General features: G+C 41.2%; 1 protein-coding gene across 1 annotated transcript in view; it reads left to right on the forward strand.

The window, feature by feature from the left end:
• Nucleotides 1-1,977: 1,977 nt before the first annotated feature.
• Nucleotides 1,978-20,879, forward strand: part of ubl3a (ubiquitin-like 3a) — a 35,298-nt gene continuing 16,396 nt past the window's right edge. Inside the window, exon 1 of the mRNA XM_085470455.1 lies at nucleotides 1,978-2,741. Coding sequence (XP_085326581.1) covers nucleotides 2,715-2,741 — 27 coding nt within the window. The 5' untranslated portion in view covers nucleotides 1,978-2,714. The remainder of the gene's footprint in view (nucleotides 2,742-20,879) is intronic.

Here is a 20,879-nt window from a genome sequence, read left to right on the forward strand (position 1 = left end):
ATAGTGGGGAGATTAGGTAGTTAATCCAGTAGATCTCTGAGAAAAAAGCCTCTCCTGATGCCACAATGGATTTCATTCACTCCACCAGAGAGATGACAGACCTGCTGCCGATGCATATCTCGACCCCTGACGGAAACAAGGCCACACAAGTGCGCACACACATGCACATGCACCCACACAAGGCAGAGCACTCCATGAAGGACAGGATATTATATTACATGTATTAGATGTATGCTATAAATAACCTGACAGCTATATTGAATTCATATTATAAAGCTGTCATGTTTTTTCACTTCTTAATCAGATTACTTGTTAAGTAGTCCATTTATTGTATACAGTACTAACGATGTTAAATGTAAAATATACAGTACTGTTTTATTGCTGCTCTTTACTCTTCCCTGTGTACTGAATGTCTGATTTATTGATTAAGGAGGATTACAGGAGGATCCTTGTTGCCTTGTCTCATCGTCTAAGTCACAGCTCACTAATGGAAGTGATGTCACACAGTCCTGTCTGCAAGTGCAACTGTACAACTTTGAATCCCCTACCTTTAACCTTTCCAGAGGGGGCACTTGCAAAGAAGGGTATCAATCAACACGATATATTAATTTCATTTAGTGACAAATGATTAAGAAAGGCTTTATTAACTGAGATTTTGTAAATAAAGACAAAAGAAGAATAAGATTACAGCAATCTGTGCAAGATTGGATATGCCCTATTAGATTTCCACCTTTGTCCCTCCTGTGTGTTCTCTGCCCTTCTTGCTGCTGTGGAAGTGTGATTGGTTATTCTTCCACCAAACTGCACTGCGCTGTCTTCCAATCCACGGTCCCACTACTTTTATTAAATATGTTCAACACTCCCTTTCCTGATCCACCCTCCAAATCTAGCTACTGACGCCATGTTAAATAAAAAAAAAAAAAAACGGCGCCGACATCCGGATATAAGCTAATTCTTACTTCAAAATAAAACAAAAATGAACCCTGAGATATTGGTTGAAAATTTCTGAAGAATTTGTGGTTTTCATAATATATATATTTTTTATTGCCAATTAGTTCAACCAAAATGTTAACCCTGTAGCAGCCCACTCTTCCATTATTATTGCTCTGTCTATTACTTATAGATAGGTAATAGAGCAATAATAATAATAATAATAATAATAATAATAGTAATAATAGTAATAATAATAATAATAATAAGGTCTGGGTTCAAATCCACCAGTCCGTGAGGAGGTTGCACATGCATGTGGAAAACTGTTTTTTCCCACAGTCCAAAGACATGCATGGGTCAGGTAAATTGGCCACAGGTGAGTGTGACTGTGTCTTTGCGTTGGCCCAGCAATAGACTGGTCAAAGAAATCAGATGAATAGAATAACTACGAATGATAACATGAGGCCACTTGTGCCCTACAAGTAAGATAATTTTTCATTTGGGATTTTCAGGTCACGGTGCACTGTCACAGCTCATTAAGGATAATGAAATATTTGATGAATGTTTAATAGGCTGTTGTATAGATGTTCTTCAATAAAATAGCTGTGCAGCTTACATGAGTAGTTTTCCTGAGTAATCAGACAAATTACCAGTGAACAACTAAAACAATAGTATAATATACTATAATAATAGAAAATAGGATTAGTAGTGATGGATAGATAAGATACTTTTATTTATTTTTTTATTATTGTTCATGAATTAATGTGTTTTATATTTATTAATATTATTACTTACTTTAGTGGGAGGAGACAACCACATAATGTTTGAGAATCATAATTTAAGTGGGAAGTTCTATGATATGAAAAAAAAAAATGAAATGATAGCTAGATAAATAGATAGATAGACAGATAGAAACCCCAGCATGCTAGACTAATGTCATGATTTGTACATTATTTTTTTCCCCAATTTTTTCAAAGAAAAACTTTCACACAAAAAGCCTTTAAGCGGTTACATTCTTTTATTTTGAAAACCCACACCGGAAGTTCTGAATCGTTGGCTAGCTTTACTCTGACTCGAGGCAGCGGAATGACAGCTGAACGGGTCCTAAAGGTGCAGCAGTGCAGTCTGAAACGCTAACAGCGGTCATACCCGCGTTTTAAAGAGCAGGACCGGCTCATATCACCGTTTCGCCTTTTCACGCCGACCGGCGGACGTGTCCGAGTTTATCAGAGGACGGCAGACGTTAACCTTGCGGATGTTTTTTTGTTCTTTTTCCACCCCGAGAGAACAAGGTCCGCGTCCGGATGTGCCAGCAGTATTGGTTTTTTCGCATGTCGCAGGCACCTCTGTTTTTTCTGAATCGGGATATTGTTGATGTTTGAGGGTCAAAGGAGGCCCTCGGGTCGACAGTTTGCCCCTCTAATCTTAAGTATATTTCCCCAAATCAGTGATTTGTGAGGGAGAGACATTAACGAAATGATTGTGCAATAGAGAGGAAGAGGCATTTTCACACGTCTCGGCTACCTCAGTGTTGTGACTGTGGGAAAAAAAAAGAAAGACAGACAGAGATAGAAAGAGCGAGTCGCCGGGAATAAAAAATAAATAAATTCCTGCTTTTAAAACACCACAAGGACGCGTTTGTCAGAGCTGCGGGGAGCTTTTTTACAAGTGCGAGAAAAAGGAAGAAAAAAAAGAGAAGGAATATTGGCATCTGCCCTGCGAGGGAGATTGTGAGTGTGTGTATGTGCGTTTGAACACCTCCGAGTACCGGGAGAAGCTTCACGATGACGGGCAGCACCCCAGCAGACATGGTAAGAGAAATGCCTGTCAGCTCCTCCGCTGTTTTAACATTCACACCCATTCATTTCCTCAGGCTTTGGACTTGAAAGCAGACGCGTCTGAGTGTGTCCTGCCCACGACCGCTACTTCTGCTTTTATTAATTCAGCTGTATGTGTGACCCTTTATGGCTGATCAAATTTGGGTCTCCAGAGGTTCTCTGGAAATAAAATGTGGAAGTTTAACTTTTTTCTTTTCTTCTTGCTGACTGTTTAAAAGTACATGTTGTAAAAAGTTTTAGGCTGCCATTGACTAAGTGTGAAGCTCCTTTAGCAAGCTCTGGAAGCTTTATACTCCATTTACAATCCATCATCAAGTGTACCTTCATTTTTATGCATCATATTATCTTGCTGTGGTGAGGCAGTTGCATCCAGAGAGAACTTAAAAAGTTAGGAAATGTGAAGAAAGAAGTTGATTGTGGAGGTTAACAGGCAGTTTTGATCATGACACAAAGCTTAACATTACCTGGGTCCAGCTTTTGGAAGAAATCAGAACCTCAGACCTGAATTGAACATATTTAGATTGCAAACTGCTGGACCGATCATTTGCTCCACTTGAGCTCTGGTCGGCACCCTTTCGTAAATCCTGAGGCTAAAGAAAAGTTGAGTTAATTGCACATGCATTACTCAAGAAAGTTACAAGGGTTTAGAAATTCATCTTCACGCTGCAGAGGGAGCCGTGGAAGACAATGGCATCCTGGAAACGTTAGATGAAGTTTAAAAAGATCAGTACATTTTAAAACACACACAAACGCATGAAAAAAGAAGGCAGTGCATGCACAAACATTTGTAAAACATGAGCAGAAACTGCAATAACCAGCAGCACGATCCTGTGGGAACACATACTTTTAATTATGTTGCTGTGATTTATCGTATTGCGATTACTCTGCATTTCCCAGTTTGATGATACTTCCCGCTCAGATCTGTTCCTCATGCCTTTATCAGATTGGAGCCATCGCAGAAAGCCTGAAAGCACCCTGGAGTTTATAAAATCAGCGTCATACAGCGACATGTCACACCTACTGATGTAGACCTTAAAACAAAGGCAGTAAAAAGTGGTCATCAGCAGGCAACTCTTTCAGTCACTATGACATCTTAACTTGTTTTACACTAGCTTACTGGCTGTCATGTGTATTATGAGCTCTCCTCATAAGGATTTACGTCAGCTTCCTGTCTCCCCACTGTCAAAAATTAAAAGCATCACAAAGTGCATTTAGCTGGGTTTGGGTCTTTGACGTAATGCTTCCCTTCCCGTGGGCATGACAGTTTTATGGCTGTTATCTTTGCTGCCAGCGTGTGGTGGCACTAAGAATACTTACAGGTCTATGTATAGAAAGGATAAACCGTGTAATATGGCCCCTCCGGGAGATCAGCTATCCCAGCTGTGGCCCTGCTCCGGCCTGTCCAAGTTCAGCTGATCCCCTTAGCTGCAGGTCCATAATGTTGTCGGGATATTTGGATAATGCTCTGAGGAAGTAAATGAGACGTCCACTGTGTATATGTGTGTTAGAGCATCTCAAAGTGTAGCTAATGGCGAGATATTCTCACAGATTACAGACATAATTATGAGCCGGATCTTTCATCTTTTGACCTGTGAAGTACTGGAAGCTGAATACTAAAATATTATGTCACCTTGGCTGTGGGTGTGGATATTATTATTTTAATTTTTTTATGGTAGCACAAGAGCATCGTTCAGCCAGTGAACTTTGGTTTTGAGCCACAAGCCTCCTGCTAAATTGTCTTCAAGCAACTCAGTGAATCCCTGCCAGCTGGTTTATGGCTCTGCCTGATTTGTTCTCTGAGAATTTCCCCCGTTGGGGAAGTATCACATTATTATTACATCATTTATCGGCAGTGCCGGCCATAAAGTTCATTTCTTAAGAGGTAGAGTAATAATATTCTTTTCACTTCTCTAAAGTAGTAATCCTTTCCCCCTTTTTTAAATCGTTTTTTTTTTATGCCTGCTCCAGGCTTACGCTATTAAAATGCCTGCAGAAGAAACATAAAGGTCAGATTCGCCACATGAGTAAGACACTTCAGGTTTTCTAATCTTCCCTTTTGTGGTGTGGCTCAGTTGATACATCAAACTGGCCCCTTGGGTTCCCCACGGAAATTTGGGGGGAAAATCTCAGCTCTCAGCACTTAGCTGATCCTGTGTGGCTGAAATCAGCAGCAGATGCACATTCTCCCCAAGCCCCCCACCTCAATGTTCACTCAGCCTGAGGAAGAAGCAAGTGTATACACACAGCCTCATAAAGGCTGTATAGAGTGGGAGTGAGAGTAGGAGGAGAGGAGATTGCTGGTGCCAAACACTGAGGGTGAATGAATCTGACAGAAAGAATAGGAGAAGCAATAGTCATGCCTCTCGAGAATGGAGGATGGGATTTTTTTTCCATCTTCGAATGGGAGAAGAAGAAGAAGAAGAGGAGGAGGAGCAGGAGCAGGAGGAGGGGAGGATGGGTAGATAGAAAGACTGCGAAGCATGGGAAGAGGGGCAAATTGCCTCTCTCCGGGCAGATCTTAGAAGTGCTGACAGGGTTGAAATAGTCCCCATGGCAACAGTGAGACGCTTGAATCTGAGTCTGGGTGTGTGTCTGCGTGAAAGTATGTAGAAGGATAGGTCTTTGTGCACTGCAGGTATGTGTTGTGGCAACAAGACGAGACGAGAGACGGAGAGAGTAGCGGGAAGAGGAGAAGATAGCAGCGCCCTTTTTCAGATAAGCCCAGCTGAATGAATACGCCACAGATGAGAGTGAAAGGCCCACAGAGCAGAGTGAATTTCAGACATCGCTGCTTTCGATATGTCCCAGCTTAACAGGCAAGACGGGGAGCTTCAGCTTACATAGACTTGTAACAGACCATGAAACAGCAGCATTTGTATGCTAATGCTTGTTTTAAACCATTAACAACAGCAAGTTTTGGTTTAACCTGTTTGCAGACCTCTTAATCATATCGACACATCTCAGATTTTTGTCAGTGATACAGAGGAGTTTTGGTGACTGGGTCAGTAAAGGGTGCTTCCACAAGTCAGCGAATTAGCCATTTAGCTAGCTGCTATTTTAAAGCAAAAATGCAGCTTTTTGAAATCATCCACTTGGTCCTTAAGAACTTGCGGACATTTTCCAGCTATTTTATCAAATAAGCAGTCATTTAGGAATTAGCTGTTTGATCGACACAGTTTTGTATCAACTGCTCCTGCAAATTTTAAATGAATTTAACTGTTTGGTCCTTCTTCCCGGTTGGACGAGGTTACTACTACAGGAACACATGCGATCCTGCTATGAGATGATATGAAGAAATAAAGACTGTGATCACACATACTCACTCACACACAACGAGTGTAGTATTCAGACACCCCGTCATTTGTGGACTGGCGAGAACATGTTAATTTGTGTTGGAGGAGGTGATCGCAGCTCTGACTCAAAACAAACCATGTGGTACAGTACAGTTCTAACTCTCGGGAGTTGGACTGAGGTAGCAGTAGGCTAAGCAGCATTTTCCGGTTCCTCCTGAGTCTTCCCCTGGGCTTCCTCCCAGCTGGGCGTTCCCAGAAAGCATTCTGAGGAAGCCGCCCTCCCGGGAGGCATTCTTATTAAATGCCAAACCACCCAAACTGGCTCGTTTTGGCGTGGAGGACCTAGCTTCATTACAACTTGATCATTGAAACAAACAAACAAAAAAAACAACAACATCAGTGTGAGCTCCTAGTCAATAATTACTGTTATTAAGTCAATGAAGTCTTCTGTCTTTTGCCTGGAAATGCTGCTGATGTGGTTTGATGGAGACATTGAAGTTGGTACAGCAGTGTGTGGATGTCACTGAGCAAATCTCAACTTAAAACAGACTTTTTTCCCACTTATTGTTAATTTTTTTCTTTGTTCTGTCTATTGACTTATGATGACTTGATTAATTGATTCATGGCTAAATCCTTATTGTTGATCCAGTTGTTTTGATTGCGCCACTGTGACTATATTTAAAGCAAAAGAAATGCTGTATATCAGATTTGTTTAGTGGTATTAGGACTGGATAAATCTACTCTGTGTGTGGTTTCGAAAACAGCGCAGTGACTTGTTTGGGTACACACACACACACACACGCACGCACACACACAAAAGAAGTCAAAGGTCAGGGTCAGAGGCCACTGTGTGTCGGTGGCAGATGAGGAATGAAAGAAACAATGGGTGGGGAATCCTTGCTGCAGAAAACAACACTACCGGTTCTGATGTTCTGATTCCAGCTAGAGCTTAGCTCAGCACGTATGCCACAGTGACAGATCCGCAGGCGTTGTCAGCTTCAGGCTGGAGATGCTAACAAGGCTTTGATTGACACTTTCAGAGGGAGCGAGAACATGACTGAAGCCTGACAGCGCCAGTTGGAGAAAGCATGTCGTTGGATATGTGTGTGCTACCAATGCCATGTACTGCCGGTCTTGAGTCACAGATCAGGATTACGTCATCTTGCCCCCGTGCAGCAGTTGACATATTGACTCTGGCATCGTCACATGCAGGCCTCGCAGAGCCATGGAAAGTTCTAATGGTAGTTCTGAAGGTGCAGGAGCTGTGTGCCTGATTCCTATTAATTTCAAGCCAGTCAGGAGATTCGAATAGATACAGCAGCTAAAATATATATATAAATATTTTAACAAACATAAATGAACCAAATACATTTAGCCGATATTTTGATTGATGGGATTGGAAAAGAAAAAGAGTTGTCAAGTTTTTTATGATCTGTTTGTGGACTGTGTGGCTGTATTTATAGTTAATTTGTGAGGGGATGCTTTGTCGCTGCAAAATGGACTGTATCGCTCTTCAAAGCTGTATTTACAGTTAATGATATTAGAAAAGCTCTTGTCAATGTATATCCCCAGCAGTCCTCTGTATAGAGGTAATTTTATTGCATTGATGCATGTCAACAACACCAACAGGAAGTCCAACTGAGAAGCTGTCATCTATCGATTGGTTATGTAACTGTTTTTTGCTTACGTTTGTCTGCATGTTCTTCATTGTGGCCTGTGTCTGGGCATGTGCATCCTGTGAATGTGCTGCAAATATGTAGTGCTACGTACTTGTTAGTTCTCCCTGATCTCTTTCTCCCAGCTTGTCTGTTTCCTTTGACGTGTTGTTCTATTAAGCAGTGTTGTCCTTGTTAATGTAAAAAATAGGAATTTTTAGAACCTCATGAACATAACCTTTTAAGAAGCTGCAAGTTTTCTTCTATACATGTATGGTATCGTGCTTGGAGAGTTAGTGTAGTGCTGTAAGTGAACACCGTGTTTACATTCAGCTCAACCATAGACTGTACGTAAATGATGCACTGATGGACTTGCATGCAGTATGCAGTATAAAAGATGGATGTAGCATCGATAACATGATCACTGACTTCTAACTCTGCATTTTGAAATCTAACCTTTAGTGCTTTGGGGGACGCCTTGTTCTTTTTTGTTTTTTTTGGGGGGGGGGTTGACGCCGGACGTTGTCTTATGGGTGGAGTGATAAAGGTGACAAGCTTTGGTTAGCAAGCTGCATTGATAAACTGTAACTGTCCAGTGCAGATATGCACATATCAGCTAATTAGTGGTAAGGGACAGACTAATAAATACTGAATATCAGTCACCAAAATTAAAGCACAAACGTATAGGCTGGTCTGTAGTAGAAAACAAGGAAGAAAATTAGACGGATAATACTTTAAAAATGCTCCAACAGCACACACACAGAGTGAACAGGTCCAGTTTAGTTACTGGAAGGATGTGGATGAAGCCTAGCAGACACTAATCCGGTGCCATTATTGGGATACCTGTCAAAACAATTTAGCCATGCCCTGAATTTATCCAGGGAGTTGACTTGTCCATAGACTGTCCATAAAGGTTCAAACTGTTTTTGGACCAGGCCATAACCATGCTTTCTAATGCTGTTAAGTTATTCATTTTGGGGATTGGGTGTCTTTTGGAGCCAGCCTCAAGTGACACCTAGAGGACCTGCAGTTGTTGGACATTGCCCACCCATCCTTTTCCATGCCATCCTTTATAAACTGTTATTCTCCCTGTGGGAAAATAATTGACAAACTGAACATAAAAAAGGACTGGCCTTTGGAAAGAATGCAGACTTTTCTGACCTGGAAGCTGGGGGCCATCTTTTATATACAGTTGATGATTAACCTGCTTTTTTGTTTCTTTTTTCTTGGCTGCTCCAAACCAAAGTAAAACATTATGGTTGAAGAATGAGTAACATATGGAGCAGCTGTGGAGGAATAAAAAAACTCCACTTATAAAAAAGCAATCTCATTGATATTTAAGTTCCCCAAAGCAAAAACAGTAAACATCAATAATGATGATCAATTTGTTTTCTGCAGAATTTAGGTTTCCCTTCAGCCTCTGTGCTGTTACAGGTGCTTTTAAACATTAACTCCACAATCAAATACTGTGGAGTATAAATAAAGTGTTACTTCCTCGTTTGGATCCTTATAATAAAGTTAAAGTTTTTTTTCCTATTTTTGAATTCAGGATTGGCACAGATTTTATTAAAAGAGGGAATAGTTGTTTAAGTCACCCCAAGGAATTACAAGGAAAAAGACAGATTGTGCTTGTGTTGGGATAAGCACGTATTACGTTAGAAAACCCTCCCCTTTTCAGCAGTTGGTGTTGGCAGGTATGGCTTTGCACAGGCTGAGGAATGCGTTGAACTGCTTCATCATTTTGGGGGCGAGTGGGGGCTGGTAATTCAAGATGAAACTGGTCTACTCGTCTGATTCTGATCCTCTTAATAGTCTTAATAGTAGACAGGCAGCTGTTGCATGCAGTTACTAACTAACACTGAAACTAAAACAGAACATTTTTAAATGACAAAAGCTAAAGTGAATTTAAACGGCTATAACTACACTCAGTTGAAAATACAAAACTGTTTAAAATTCAGGTTGTAGTTGTAAATGTTTGTGTCCTTGGAGCAATAATAGTGATGTGACAACTGTGATTTCTTGGCATTGAGCTCTTCCAAAACAGAAATGTTCTTAGTAGTAGATGCTGGACACAAAACACCTCAGGACAAAAGTAACCCGAGGACACTCTTAGGCTTTTGTGCCAAATGGTTCAGTCCAAGCATGACTTAAATAAGGGGGTATGAATGTAAGTCGTACACAAGCGCTCGCACACTCAACAAATGAATCCCCGTGCGCTTGCAGCTGCTTTTAATGTCGATGTGCATGTTTATTTTTTGACAAATGTGAGCATGTGCATATTTGCATGAAGGAAGCAGCGAACGCACAACCTCTTCTTGCTGTTAAATGTGACGTATTTGCTGTTGGTGTTGCCGGTGGAGTAACACCCACACCAGCTCACCTTTGCTCCAGATCCCAGGACAAACTGGACTGGCTTCAAAAAGCCGCTGTTTGCATGTAATGATGCTGTTCCTGTGCTGCTGGCACTGTATCATTTAACGCCTTATGTCACTGGCTAGCCATACAAAAAGACACTGTGAGTCTATAATCACGCAAATGTCACCAATACATTCAATTATGTTTCCTGTAAATTGTAAATCTCCCAACTTGACGTAGCTAAAGGCCCATCCCATGATGGCACAAATATATCTCTGGCAGAAAAACACCCAAATGCACAATCCCAACACTGTTCTTCATCTGTTTTAAATCGCCATAAACCCAGAAATATAATCAAAGACAGGACCACAATGTATTTTAAGTTAACGTCTAAGAAAACAGCAGCTTAACTGTAAAAGAGAGATAAGGAGAAGCTGAGCTGCCACCTAATACTAAAGGAATTAAATTCATGCTTCAGCCGGCTGAATTAAGAAGATGAAAAGAGGAAGAGAAACACGAGTTGAGAAAGGGCCACAGAGTTAGACGTGAAAAGGAAGATGAGCAGTCTAACAAAAGCTCATTATAATGTCCTTTACATAGAAAGTCTTGTTTTCCAAAAGGAGACCGAGTGAAAACCTTTTGTTCATTTATATCGTTTTCTCAACCACCCGAGGCACTTGTGCAAAGGGGGTATGATAGTGTCATTAAATATGCTGCTCATTGTCATTTTTTTCCCCAACCGGCAATGTGAACTAATGTGAATCATTAATGCAAACTGGACGCTTTTGTATTTTTCCATCCCCCCCCCCGCTGATGAAAATTCTGCACAAACATGTTCATTCTAAATGAGTAATGCATTTATTTCAGGTTTACACCAGGCATTAACTACATTTGCAGACTTTTGGGTCCTCTTATAATGTCATGCTTTATATTTAATGTCATTCAAACGACATTACACGATGAGGACTTTACTTAAAACTGTGACACTGTTGTTTTTTCAGTGTATAATTTAAGTAAATCTAAAAAAAGGCTTACAAATGCAGAAAAATACCTTGTGTTTCTTTAGAAGTATTATGTCGAGTATAAAAAAGGAGCGTGTGTGCTGGTTGTGTGTAGGAGAAAAGGGGGATGGGGTGGGGGTGTTTAACTAGCTCAATAAAAGCGGTCTTTCAGCTACGCTGGAAACAATTTCCAGCTGAGGGGACATTTATATTAAAGCTTCGCTGTGCCAGGACAGGCTCTATGTATATGTGTGTGTCTGCGCTGTTCATGTTATGGAACAACACAATGACTGGATCAGAGACTGCCATGCTCTGCCACTTTATCAGTAATAACAGGTTACTAATAAACTCGTTAATCTGCTGTTTATCTTACCCTATACTCGCATGCATGTTATCGTATGGTAATTCTATGGAGAACATTGTATTGATCTTCCTTCTATTTGAGCCAGTGAAGGTCTCGATCTGTGCACTTGTCGTGTCGTTGTGCTGCCCTGATTGATGCTGCAAATTTCATTGCACTGGCTCGGCTTTGTGTGATGACAATAAATTGAATTGAATAGAACCGGGCATGAATCAAATAGCCCTCTTTCTCATACATTTCTGGACAGGCTGCCGTTTCTACATCAGTGCTTAAATCTGTCCTGATATTCAGACACCCTGTGCCAGAGCACTCAGACAGACAGCACGTACCGAGAGAATTAGAGGGTCAGCGTTGAAACTCTTTGGGCCCCAAACAGGGGAGGTGTGAGCCATGGAGCAGTCATCCAAAGGTTAAGCCTCATTGACTGGATGTTCCAAAAGGATCCGCTGACCTCAGGTCATCAAACACATGTCTTTGAAACTAGACTTGTACTCCGTTGTGGTTGTCAGTCATAGATTTTCCTCTCTGTGTTTTCAAAATGTAAAAAGTCTGACACAGCTTCTTGTTCTTTTTTTTAAATCAACCCAGCCTAGTGTCATTCAGAAGCAGCTTGGGGAGGGCAGTTTAGCCACATCATGATTATGAGGATGAAGATGATTTTATGTGGTATGACCAAGATCCAAGATATGAGTCACGATTCACCCAACAGATTTAGGTCTCATGATTAGCTGTGAGTTTAGATGTGGACTTCAGCATCATCATCTTTTACTGCAGCTGTAGTGGCTGTTTGGCAGTCACCTAGTTCACGGTGTCGTAGAGGTGCTGGTTAGAGTGGTCCTCCAGGTTGTAGGGTATCCCCTGTAGAGCAGACCCATCCCATCACCAGCTTCTGAAAAACACCGAGATCTGGCACAACAGTGACATGGTCAGTCTGCTGGTAGGTAGAGAACAGGGTTAGATAGTTACATATAGCACAGTTAATGATAAGGTAATGGCTTTCTCTGAAAAGGAGATGATATCATGTTTATTGTCTGCAATCATCAGATGATGAGCACCATGCCATGCTTTGACTTGTCTTAATTGTATCATAGCTAGAAGAGGCAACAGCTGATAATTGTTTCTGTAAGCGTTTCTGCTGCTGTGATTGTTTGATAATTGATTCATTTATTAAACAGTCACTTTGTTATGTTATTTGAAAATCCTAAGCTCAGAAGAGTTTCAGAACATGATATTTGTGTGATTATAAACACAGGAAAGAAAAAATTGAGCGGCTGTAGCTAGAAGAAAATATTTGGCCAGAATCAAATCCAACTTTATTTCCGTTTTGCCACTTTGAGAACGGTCACACCAGCATTCCGGCTTTTTTTTTTTTCCTCAGCCGCTGAAAATCCCCTCCGTGCAACTTCAGTTTGCTGTGTGAGTCCTCGCACCGAACCTACTAAGAAACTCCTGTGTGTTTGTGTACGGGATGTGTTCTTAATACTGAAGTAATGTCAAGCTTATGCCGAACAGGATGTAACAGAAAATTGGCAGGGTGTGTTTTTGGCTCGTTTTGGGTTGTAATGATGTCAAATTAAAGAGTAACATAATCAGAGTCTTTCTCCTGTCTTTCTGGTTTTAATATATTCACATAGACACAGGTGGTGGAAATGGGCAATGAGGAATCAAGAGGCAGAGGTCATAGAGTTAAAAAGGGAGAGTGCGTGTGTGTTTGTGTGCATGCATGCTGGTTGATATGGGGAATAGAGAGAGGGTATGTTTGGCCTTCATGGTGTCTTGCACAAATTTGTCATTGCATGTTAGATGCTATGGAGCGCTCGATGAAGATCTCTAATGATCCTGGCAGGGCTTTTGTGTGTGCACACTTGTGTGTCTGTGTGTGTTCTTATCTAAACTAGCTAGCAGCAATGAAGCATTAGACCTTGAACTGACGTGACTGAAGGCTTTTGAACTGTTTTTCTCAGTTTCTGGTAATAAGGAACAACCGTTTATGTCGGGGGGAAATGGCAGAACTTTGACTTACATAGAAGACATCAGATATCAACCATGATTTAGGCTAATTACACATCTCTGTGAAGTGGCTCCCGTGTGCCAGATATACAGTTACAGAACCAGTCAGTGGGCCCTAAATTAGTGTTTGAGGCTAGTGGCATTTGGAAGCTCAGATGCTTGTGTGTGTCTGTATATATAAAGCTGGCACATTTCAGCTAAGTTTAGCTGGCTTTCATTTAGCACAGACTCCTCAGTCAGCTGATGTTGGTACAGTGGAGTTTAAAGCTCAGACGAACCATTAAGGCTGAGAGGCACAGTAATCCTGTTTAATTTTTAATCTAAAGGTCACAACATTGTATAAAAAGCACCCTTGTTTGTGAAAGCGTGCTGTGCTTCGTTCTGAAATGGTTAACCAAACTTCTGCATCTTCAGCCACTTCTGTCATCTCAGGTGGTTATGTGTGACGCAGATTCCTTTATTGTGACACGTGTGTGCCATCATCTCAATTCTGCTTACATTACAGAAGCAGCACAACATCCCTTAACCTCACTCGGGCGTCTGTATCGTATTGGAACAATATGAAACCTCATGAATCCCCTCCCCCCTCTGTCGCTATCCTGTGCCTTCCTGTTGTTGCTTGTGTAACTGCTTGCCTCCACTGTCTCCCCACAGAGGCTTCCTTTTTCCTGTTGTGTACAAACGAGCATAATCGGAGGCTAAAAGCCTTAACCAGAACAATGAAAAAATAAATAAACAATGATGAAAACTGCCGGTGCATGTCTTATGTTCTGCAGACACAAAGACGTGCTAAATTTATGTTTGTTTTGATCAGATAACTAATACATTTTTTATTATCACTTAATTGAAGTTGTAGGAGATTTCTGTTGAGGTTTTTGGAAGTTTGGAACGTTTAGGCTATTGTGTGGGTGATGCAAGTAAATGCATCATGTTAATGGGCGGGAAGGGGGGGGACTTTTAGTCTTTATTATGACAGGGCATTTGAGAGTGGCGAGGAAAGCTGGGAGACAGAGCCGGGGAAGAGACGCCTCTGCAATAGCCTTATGGCCTCTGGGCCCCCCTTCTCAACCCGGTGAGCTATTGTAACATCCGATGCAGTGTTATTTAACACAACAACACCACGGCCCTTCTCAAGAAATGAAACAAGACATAAATGTAGATATTTCCCCAAACAGCAAATGAGCATCATGGAGATAACATTCATCGCAGAGCCATTGATTTGTTGTAAGGCCATTTCATTAGATTGTATTATGTTATACAGGATTGTATGGTATGGTGAAATCTCTAATGTGCCTAATCTTGCACTCCTCTGTCTGTTGTCTCGCTTTATGAGGCTTAGTGCTAGTTGCATTGTTAATATTGTGATTGCCTAATAGTCTGTTTTTAATTGCAAACAGCCGGATGACCTCAAGTTCAATTTTGCTTTAGGCTCATTTTAATAATTCTTTGGTTTCTTACTGCATAATCTTGTGTCAGAATTTAATAACTTTCTTTAATTCTCATTCTCAAATAGGCTCAGATAATGTACTGTGTGTGTGTGTGTGTGTGTGTGTGTGTGTGTGTGTGTGTGTGTGTGTGTGTGTGTGTGTGTGTGTGTGTGTGTGTGTCATAGCCCTGGTTTCTGTCCAGTACCATCTGGTGAATTCCTGCACAGAGGGCATTTTAGCTTGCCAGCTATGTCTCTGTGTGTGCCTCCCTCTCTTCCCCTCCAACACACAGACCCACACACATACACAGACATACACACAGACACATCCACACAGACACACAGTTTCTCCTCTACACACACTCGGCATCACGTGAGTCGTGACTACAGGGCAGTGCTTGTTTCTGAAGGAGAAAAGAAAATGCAGTGTCGTGGATATAACTGCTGTCTCTGGGCCGTTTCTACTCTCGACTCTGTTGTCCCCCCCTCACATGTTATATCAGTTGGTCTTTAACACTCCCGCTAAGCCTTTACTTCATAAACATGCACTTTTAATTTCAAGACAAGACTGATTTGCATTAATCTGCTGCCTGCAAATACCGCCAAAAAGATTTTTGCAAGGAGGAATGCCAATAAATCTGTTGATGGCCATTTCCTTTTATTTTGTTCACTTAATCCTCCAAATTTTCACACTCTAGAAGCGATTAACAGGGGAGGGATTGCCCTCTTTTCTTAATTAATTGCTGGCTATGATTCTGAAAATGCATGTGATCAATTAATTATAGAGGCACTGATGTAGTACAGGGGAAAGCTTGTTCTTTGGGGGCGGGGGAAACCTGAAAGTTACAAATTGACTACCTGGACTGCACACCTCTTGGGAGATAGGGGGGCTGACACAGTAGGGAGGATGAAGAGGAGACAGGGGAAGGCAGAGGTCACATCAGAGCATGCAGCTCTCTTGGGAGGTAGGGAGGGGAAGAGCAGCATGGGGATGCTTTACATGTCTCCAGGGTTTTTTACATAGCAATAGGCAGGGGAAAGCACACGGGAGGAAGTCACATTGGTGAGACACTGTGTGATGGAAGCAAAGGACAAAGAGAGGAGGAGGCGTGAGCAGGCTGAGCAAATGGTAGGACGAATGAGGTAAAGGACAGGATGTCCCTACTTTAGTGCCATCACCAGCAATCATCAAGTCTGCGTGTGTGTGTGTGTGTGTGTGTGTGTGTGTGGTCACTTTACCGGCAACACGCCTGCATGTGTAGAAAATTAGAGTGAAAGAAAGGAAAAAATCCAAACAGAATCCAGTGCTGATTCAAAACAAGACAACCATGTATACACACACATTATAGTATACATGTAAAAGATAATGTAAGTCATACATGTCCCTAGAGTCTGTTGTTCCAGGCAGTTTCAACACCTGTAGCTTTCAGTTACACTGAATGCAAAAAAAAAAAAAAGGAAACACACACACACAAATGTTGGTTTTGTTCTTTAAGCACACCTTGAGAGTTGTTGACTGATAACAAAACCCTGAAAAACCTTAGTGGGAGCCAAAACAAGGAGACAACACCCAGTGTTTTCCGTGCTGTTTTTCGTGCTATGGTGTCAGTGTTTCCTAATGTACTTGCATTGTGACCATTTACTCATTACCTACACCAGTTTAGGTTACAGTAGAGCACAAAAGGCAAATAGTAACCCACACACAGCTCATATCTGAGACTGCTCTTAAAGTTTTAGCTTCAACCTTTTATTTTTTGACTGCGATGTAAACAAGAGTCGTTAGCTTAGTCGTCAGTTACCGTCAGTTACGACGTGACATAGCTGCACTGACAAACAAACAAATAAGGGTCTAGGTGGGCTGCGCTGTAGTTGAATGTGACTGTGTAGTTGTGATATTGCATCATCATTTCTGCAGCAATGTGTTGCTTGTCTTGAATTCTGTGCATTTCAATGTGAACTGAGTGTGATGCTATAACACTGCAACCTGCTGTGGAATAAAAAAAGACAGAAATCTCAATTTCCAATAAAATTTACAGTTAATAGAGGCTAGATAAGTTAGTTTCTTGCTCACTAAGCCATTTATTATATTATTATTATTACTGCTGTTTTGTTTTTTGTAATTCTGTACCTTAAAATCTTTATACTTCTGTTCATGGTGTTTATTACAAACACTAACCTTGAATTTTTTTTTTCTGTCAGCATTAATTGGTGAACAAGTTGATAGTTTTTGTTGTTGTTGTTGCTTTTTTTTTTTGAGCCTCTTCAGCAACGGTTTCCAAGAAAAAGACAATAAGGCAGTACACTGTAACTTTTAGAGGAATTCACTTGACATTCAGAGGATAGGAAACTGTGCGTATACCTGTTAAGAGGGTTAAGGTTGTGGTTTCTTTGGGTAAGATAAGACTGAAGTTAGAGGTGGTTAGTTGTTCCAAAAGCCCACATTTCAAGAAAGAAATAAGTTGTGCAAATTGAATGCAGTTCATGTAGGAGAGAAAAAAGATGCATGTTTTTATAGATATAGATTTCCTAGAAATGCAATCCTTTATACAAGGAGAGTAACAGAGACAGTATTTAAAAAACCCCAATAAGAGCAAGATTTATGAAGAGAGGTTTCTGAGGTTTCGTGATGAAGCATGCATTGCACCTACCGTATAGCCTTTTTCCGGAGGAAAGTTATAAATAGCTCTCAGTTTCTTTTTGCTTTCATGCAGAAGCACTTCAGAAATAGGTGATGTGTATTAACCCAACACGCGGGAGCGAGTCGTACACGTGGGCAAACAAACGTCTTGGTGAACTCTTTATCAGTTCCGGACGCATCATTTTCAACTTCTTTCTCAGCCACGCAAAGCATAATTTCATCACAGCTTTGCGCAACCAGTGATATATATTTTTTTATCACTTTATCAAACATTGTACCTTGTAATCTCTTTTTTTTCTGTCACACTTTGCCTCAAATTTACCCACAAAGTGAGAAATGGATAGTCGAGAGGTTCACAGGTGGATCAGAGAAGAATCGATTGAAGCGTACAAGAGTAATTTGACATCTCTGCCCACATTTTTAAAACCGGAGCGTCGCCAGCTCCCACAGCAGTCATTTTGAATGCGCACACAAATGTTTGTATGTTCATGTGTGTGCATATGCTTTAGTGGTGGATACATGAAAGTCCTTTTTATCTCATTGTTCACCATCATGCTTCCTCTTCTTACTGCCTCTATTTCACCTTTGTTGATCCTGCTTTGGGCCTCTCTGTCTTTGCTGTGACACTGTCTCATTTCCTCAGTACTATAAGTGTCAGGGGTTCCTATGTATGCTGTGGCTTCTGACTTGTCATTGTCATCACTGCATCGGACCTGCATATTGGTAATGTTGTGGGATACAGGACTCTGCAAACCTCTTTTTCTCTCTTGTAGCTTTAAAATTTCTTCCAGTTGACAACTTGTTTGTGTTTTTTGTCTTTTTTTTCCTACATTTCTTTCTAAAAGTATTTAGTGGAGTTTTGTTTTCCCTGTTGAGATGATGACAGTGGAGCCTCCCCTGGATGAAGGGTGAGGATAGGGCTGTTACAGAGCCCTAAACTGTTACAGATGCTCACAGACACTGGGAAGTGACACTGAAAATACTGTTCGGATATTTCTGTGAAACAGTCATCGTTTTTCTCTCATTAATGTTTCTGCGTACCGCCCTTCACAGTCTCCTCCGTTCTTCTGTTTATTAAATGCGTAAAATTTTTCCACGCAATTTTTTAACCCCGAGGTGTGTTGCGCACTTTTAATTAAAACACTTTTATTATTGTTTTTAAAAAAATCAACATGGTGTATTTCATTGTGGAAAGAGCATGAAGTGACCTTTGACCTGCATATAACAGCCATCCTGTACCCTCAGCCTCACTACAGTAGAAACCATGTTGTCTTTATAATCAGTTGATACAGCTGGTTATGAAGCTGTTTTCTTTGAATCTTTTTACCAAAAGTAAACTATAAACAGGGAAATTTTGAACCCTGGCTGATAAATCAGGTGCATGGTCCTGTCTGTCAGCTCTTACACCATCACCATAACATTTTCTGACTCTTATATCATTGTTGGATAAAGATCTCTTTGACCTCTCTGCTTCACATTCAGCATACAGTAGCCTGTTAGAGTGTGGGCTATCTGCAGGTAACTCACTGCCTTTCGGTTATAGCGTTGTGCACATTTGTCATGCTAATTCATTTGTTCCTGATGTGTTGAACAGCCATTTTTAAAGTGTGAAGTCCTTAACAGTCACACGGGACGCAGGAGAAAGCCGCAAGAAGTAAACCTTTGTGTGACAGCTCCGAACACACAGAGAAAGCATAGAAGGAATGTGTGAACAAAGGCACCTACCTGGTGCCTATAAGAGAGAGAGGAATGTAGCCGTGTGTGTGTGTGTAGGTGTGTGTGTGTGTGTGTGTGTGTGTGTGTGTGTGTGTGTGTGTGTGTGTCGAGCAAAGCAGGTTTTCAGAGAAGGCTGGGAGGAGTATGATGACAGCATGAAAAGAAGGCCCTGCCTGTTTCTGGAGAGAAGAGAAGCAGCTGATGGATTAAAGGCTGTCAGGTACAGCACAGGAAACGGCTGATCTTGCTTGTGACAGGAAGGAGAGGGACAGAGAAAAAAAAGAAAGAGGAGCAGAGCAGATTCTGGCTATGATGAGGACGTCGTCATGTCAAAGGATGGGTCTTTTTGAATGACACTACAAAGGGACAAGGGCTTGGAGAGAGATGCGAGGCATGATGGGGCAACTGTGTAATCAGACATGTGACTGGTAGTAGTGGGAGCTGCCGAAAAAGCGAGTTTTCATCTCTCTTGGATTGGATTACCCTTGGATTCAAAACCTGGAGGTGTAGTGAAGCTCCATAGATGCAAATCCAAACCACAAGGTCAGCGCTAAAGTCAGGGAAGAAAGGCCTTCAGTGTTATACAATGATCATGGAATAACCTTTATGAATTTTTAGCCTTTGCAGATGATCTCTAAGCAGAGGGTGTCTTTACTTTGCCCAATCAAACTGCTGTAGAAAGTTTGAGGATGCTGCGAAGGAAAGAAAGCACACTATTACAATGCTATTAGTACTGTAATGCAGCCATTAGCTGCCTATACTACAGGAAGTTAGGAAGCAGCCTAAGAAAGGGCATCTGATAAAGGTCTGTGGTGCTTTTAAAATCGCTCTTACAGTAGATACTCTATTTAATGATTAATGTCCCCTAATAGAGTCCAACAGGAAATAGGGCGGTGTTTTATGGTCACTGAACAAGCTTCTGCCTATATTGAGGCAGGGAGATGTATGATTTTCTAAACACTTAATTATCAGCTTGTTATCATGTTCATTTATGTTAAGATTTGAGAACATATATGATGCTTTTTAAAAATGGCATAGCTGTTCATGGCTCCGGATGTCCTAAAATGCTTTCCTTAAGGGAATTCTTCACATTTAGTGCATGTATGTGTTTGGATTCATAAAGTAACTCTTTAGACTTTGACTGTTAAAGGTCAAGGTCTCTGTGAGACCTCACTTCAATCTCATTCTTTTTAACACAATGTATTTCAGGTATTTCTGTGCATCTGGCACACAGTTTGAGTCAAGGATGAAGAGATTTGATTGTGTTGTTCAGAGGTGAAGGATGATGAAATTTCTTGTCCATATGTTTGGATTCTATATGTTAATTATGGAAAGATGAGGGCAGCACTGGAAGGTCCTGGGTTTGAATCCAGTCAAATGGGTTTTTTCTGTGGGGAGTTTCCATGTTCTCCAGGTGTCTGTGTGGGCACACTCCCACAGTCCAAAACATGCACAGGGTTAAGTTACCTGGTAATTTTAAATTGTCCATAAGTGAAGCGAGTGAGTATGAATGGTTGTCTGTCTCCTTCTGCTAGTCCTGTGATAAGCTGGTGTCTTGTCACTGGGTACAGCCCTTCCCACATTGTCTTGAGGAAAACAAAATGGGTGGGATTATGACAAGATAGCTCCCTTTTCATACCCAAGACACCATAATTT

Source organism: Copadichromis virginalis, linkage group LG10 (assembly GCF_057382275.1).
Source record: "Copadichromis virginalis isolate Kocher_CV1m ecotype Utaka linkage group LG10, C_Virginalis_male_GT1.1, whole genome shotgun sequence".
Classification (NCBI taxonomy): Eukaryota; Metazoa; Chordata; class Actinopteri; order Cichliformes; family Cichlidae; genus Copadichromis; species Copadichromis virginalis.